This window comes from Fopius arisanus, unplaced genomic scaffold (assembly GCF_000806365.1).
Source record: "Fopius arisanus strain USDA-PBARC FA_bdor unplaced genomic scaffold, ASM80636v1 scaffold00083, whole genome shotgun sequence".
NCBI classification, from domain to species: domain Eukaryota; kingdom Metazoa; phylum Arthropoda; class Insecta; order Hymenoptera; family Braconidae; genus Fopius; species Fopius arisanus.
In genome coordinates, this window is record NW_011887822.1 from 117084 (window position 1) to 121083 (window position 4000).

A 4000-nucleotide genomic window follows, 5' to 3' on the forward strand; every position below is an offset into this window, starting at 1 on the left:
CGTTAAAACTTGTGCTTAAACTGTTTTTTTTTCTCTCTCTCTCTCTCTTTGTCCGCTAGTTTTTAATTGATAAACTCCTTCCACGTTACAATTATATCATTCAGTCGTTTATGCATGGACAAAATAATTCTAAACCATCAGTGGAATTTGGCTGGATTATTTAACTTTTGTGCGACAAATTGAGACGGTAAAAATTGTCGATTAATATTACGTCCTAATTTGCTCGTTATTTTTTTTAATAGAAGGAGATTGAAAATAGAAGAGATGAAAGTAATTTCTTTGTTTCGACTCTCGAATATATGAAATATTCCATCGGAATGTTGTGTAATTAAAACGTTAGGAAGAAAGTGTTTTGTGCGTGAATCGAAACAAAAGGAAATGATAAATTTTCGGCATTTCATTTATTAATTGCAATCAATGAAATCAATGAAATGGATTGGCCAATCGTATATGGTCTACCCTGTTTCGTCCCTCGGACACTTATTCTCTGTTTAAACCTTCGATTTACGAGTATAGTCAACTATTTACAGATAAAATCAATAATTACTATGATTATTAAACCTCTATATATGCACTTCACTATGCACGAACGGTTGTGCTGATCTAGAGAGGGGGAAAAACCGGGTTTGTCTCGCATTTTTCACTTTCGTTCTAACCAACATAATGATGATTTTATTCTAGTATCTACATATTTACAGAACCAAGAAAACAAGCAGTGGGAGATAATGAAGGGTCATTAATTAATTATTGCCCTGACATTAAAACTCGTTCAATTGAAATATTATGGGTAACAAAAGTGTCCCAGGTGTTTTTCTTTTAGTTCGATCGAAATAAAATCGTCTCCGATACTTGAAATAATTATTTCAAATCGCGAATCAAGTCAAGCCATGACATGAATTAGTACTTATTTTCTTTTTTTTTTTCGAGTGTCAATCTCGTTACCTGATCTCTGGAATTGAATTTCATATGATTGTTCTTTTTTTTCTTTTTTTTTTTTTTTACTTACTGAAAAATGATACGCAAAGCCAACTAAGTCTTTTCCTGATTACGTTTACCTGGTGTACTCGGAGGCCAGGGTCACAACGAGTGATAATCACCGAGTACTAGGCCACTGTGGTAACCAGCGTGGGGTGTTGTCATACCCATCGTGCCCATACCCTGATATGCTCCCATACCCATACCAACGTTCATTGACATTGTGTTCATACTGTTGACACTCTGCATCGTGTTTGGTATCATTGTTGATGGTCCCATTGGACTCAGACCGCCCATTGTTGGTGCTATTGCGCCCATTTGCATTGATGTCGCTGTATGGGGTAGGGATTTCTGAATGTCCGCTGATGTTGGGGTGCCAATGAGGTAATCCTGTGAACAATCGTTTATTCATTGTTTCGATAATTCAGTTGACTGTTCTTCTCTGAATAATTTCTCTGATTGTCACGGCAAATAGGGACTGATTGATTTAGTAATTTTTTATTCAATTGGTAATTAATATCGGAGGGATTGTTCAACCAATTCTTACCTGTGGTGTGTAGTACTGCATGTAATCCAGCTGGCTCTTCTGCTGGGCACAGCTAGGTGGTGGGGGAGGTAGTGTAGCAGTTGGATGAATCAGACTGTGACCACTGTGTCCCTGGAGATGATGCTGGAGCTGATGATGGAGATTTCTCTTGTCGTCGCCACTCTCGCTGCTTGTGTCGTGGTGCATGTGATGAGTCGGTGTGTGGCCATGACTCTGGTGATAGGAGTGGGGGGATGATACTGTTACTGGTGCTGGTAGTTGATACATACTCGATGATTGTTGATGATCTACCATACGCTGTTGGGATTGGGATTGCTGCTGTTGTACAGCGCAGGATGAGGTCTGAGGTGGTGGCTGTTGATTGACAGATTGTCTTTTAGTATCATCTCCACTCTCGCTACTTGAGTCACAGAGATTCGTTCCTTGCTCTTTTCCCTCTCGCTGTCCACTGAAATCAGAGTGTAAATTCCATTTTAATGATTCCGCGGTTTTCATTCGGAAGCCTAAAAAAATGGCAAATCGTCGTTCAGACCGCGAAACGAAATGAAAATCCCACGGATTCTCTTATCAATCGGATAAATCCGAGAAATACCAAGCGCAGGATTTAATTTATACACCAGACGATTAATAAAATTTCGCTGGAGTGAAGCATAAACCGGTGGAAAAAATTGCCGCCACTTGTTATTTCGTCGATGGAGAGGAGAAAAAAAAAATAGATATTCAGGTTGGAATAAGAAAGGTGGCAAAATCGGATAATCATGAGGGGGCGATAAACATGTCTTTCGAGATGCGTCAAGAATTCTAATCAAAAAAACGCCAAGGAAATAAAAGGCGTCTTGACGACAAAAAATTAAAATGAATGAAAAATAAGGGAAAAATAAGAGAAGCTGAGTGTGGCCCCAAGAGGCTACACGACAAATTTACTACGTAGATCTTGACTCGGGATAAGGCATACCTGGTGGACACCTCGTTTGGATTATATGGGCCCCCCCGGATGCAACGGGTGGCACCAAAAAATTAGGGGGGGATAAATAAACTAAATAAAAATAATGAAAAACCGCTTTAATCGTTTATCCAAACTCCAACTGTTGTTTGAATAGTTTCTGGAATTTTTCTCGTGGATTTTTCCATTACGTCCGTTATTCTGGGATTTTTTCAGTTAATTTCTCGAGTACTCGTGGGTTTTTTTTTTTTTTCGACTGATAAATATGAAAAATAATACAGGTGTTGGGGGAAACAAATTGAGGTGGAAAACGACTTGTAAAACAAGCGGTTAACGATAACCCCTTGCTATCTAAAAAGATTGTTCACCACCGTGGAGGGTCCGCACAGCTAAATTGAGTTTACGATTCTCCCTGGGTTTTCTCTTTTTTCGTGAAATATTTAACGCATATTCTCTCGATGATGTGACCACCTGGGGCTAAAATGCATCCACAGGTGTCACCCTGAGTCCCCAATAACTCCAAATTTCTATTTTGTAATTGAATATTCCTGGCGTTTTTACGGGTTTTGGTTTAACGATTATCTTAGCCCGTTTTTTCTCATTTTCTTTTTTCTTCTCTCTCTCCATCGGAATTTATCAGCTGGTTAATTAATTAATTGGAGTGGAGGGTTGGTGAATTTTTGAAGATGGGGATAATGATGATGATTATCCGGGATTTTTTTTAGGATTATTATTTGAATTATGGAATTTTTGGTACTCGTGGTGATTGAATTTTTATGAGCGACTGGTCTTTTTTAATGTGGGAGGGATGATGCTATCGGTGAGTTTGAATGAGTGAACGGAATGACGATAAACTCGGTGGAACATCGGCGGAATCACACGGTGATAATCATCAGGTTGAGGAATTTAATTTATCTATGATTTTTCAACGGGTATTTTAATGGGATCAATTAATTATTCGTCGGGTTATTCTCGGGGTCATAAGTCCCTGCAGGTGATAAATAGAAAAATGTGGGTGGAGATGTTCCAATTGTTATTCATTGGAGTGAAAAAAAATCAATTAGTCAACATTCGGTGATAAAAAATGGGAAAAAATTGGTACAAAATGGGATAAAATTGATGAATCGCGGTGTAGGTCCCTCTCCCTCCAACTCAGACTTTAAAATTTCGTATCTATTTCTGGGCTACACGTATACATGAGCTGAAGTTTAAATGTATTATGGGTAACACCAGAGAGAGATCCGATTGCCGACGGCACGCGTGTTGAGAACGTTAGAAACGCGAGACCCAGTATTATTAGATCGTCGTTAAAGGGCGTCTCTAGTTACAATTTTACCCTCCCACTTTAAAATCTATTCCCTAATGCACGGTTATTTGTCATATCACACTTGACCGTGATTATTATCGGTGTAAATTATTCGGGGAGTATCAAGCGATTTCAATTAATCAAGCGATTCAATTCATTCGGCACTGGACCATTTTTATCTCGTCATGGTGGGGTGGGATTGGTATGAGATATTAATGATTTTTTTTGG

At 38.7% G+C, this 4000-nt stretch overlaps 1 protein-coding gene across 2 annotated transcripts in view; it reads right to left on the minus strand.

Moving 5' to 3' along the window:
• Positions 1-985: 985 nt before the first annotated feature.
• The window catches only part of LOC105270276 (homeobox protein SIX1), a 10152-nt gene continuing 7137 nt past the window's right edge, over positions 986-4000 (minus strand). For both annotated transcript variants that reach the window (XM_011311110.1, XM_011311109.1), the window contains exons 4-5: positions 1523-1970; positions 986-1365 (exon numbers count right to left, since the gene is read on the minus strand). In XM_011311110.1, the coding sequence (XP_011309412.1) occupies positions 1078-1365; positions 1523-1970 (736 nt within the window). In that variant the 3' untranslated portion in view covers positions 986-1077. The remainder of the gene's footprint in view (positions 1366-1522; positions 1971-4000) is intronic.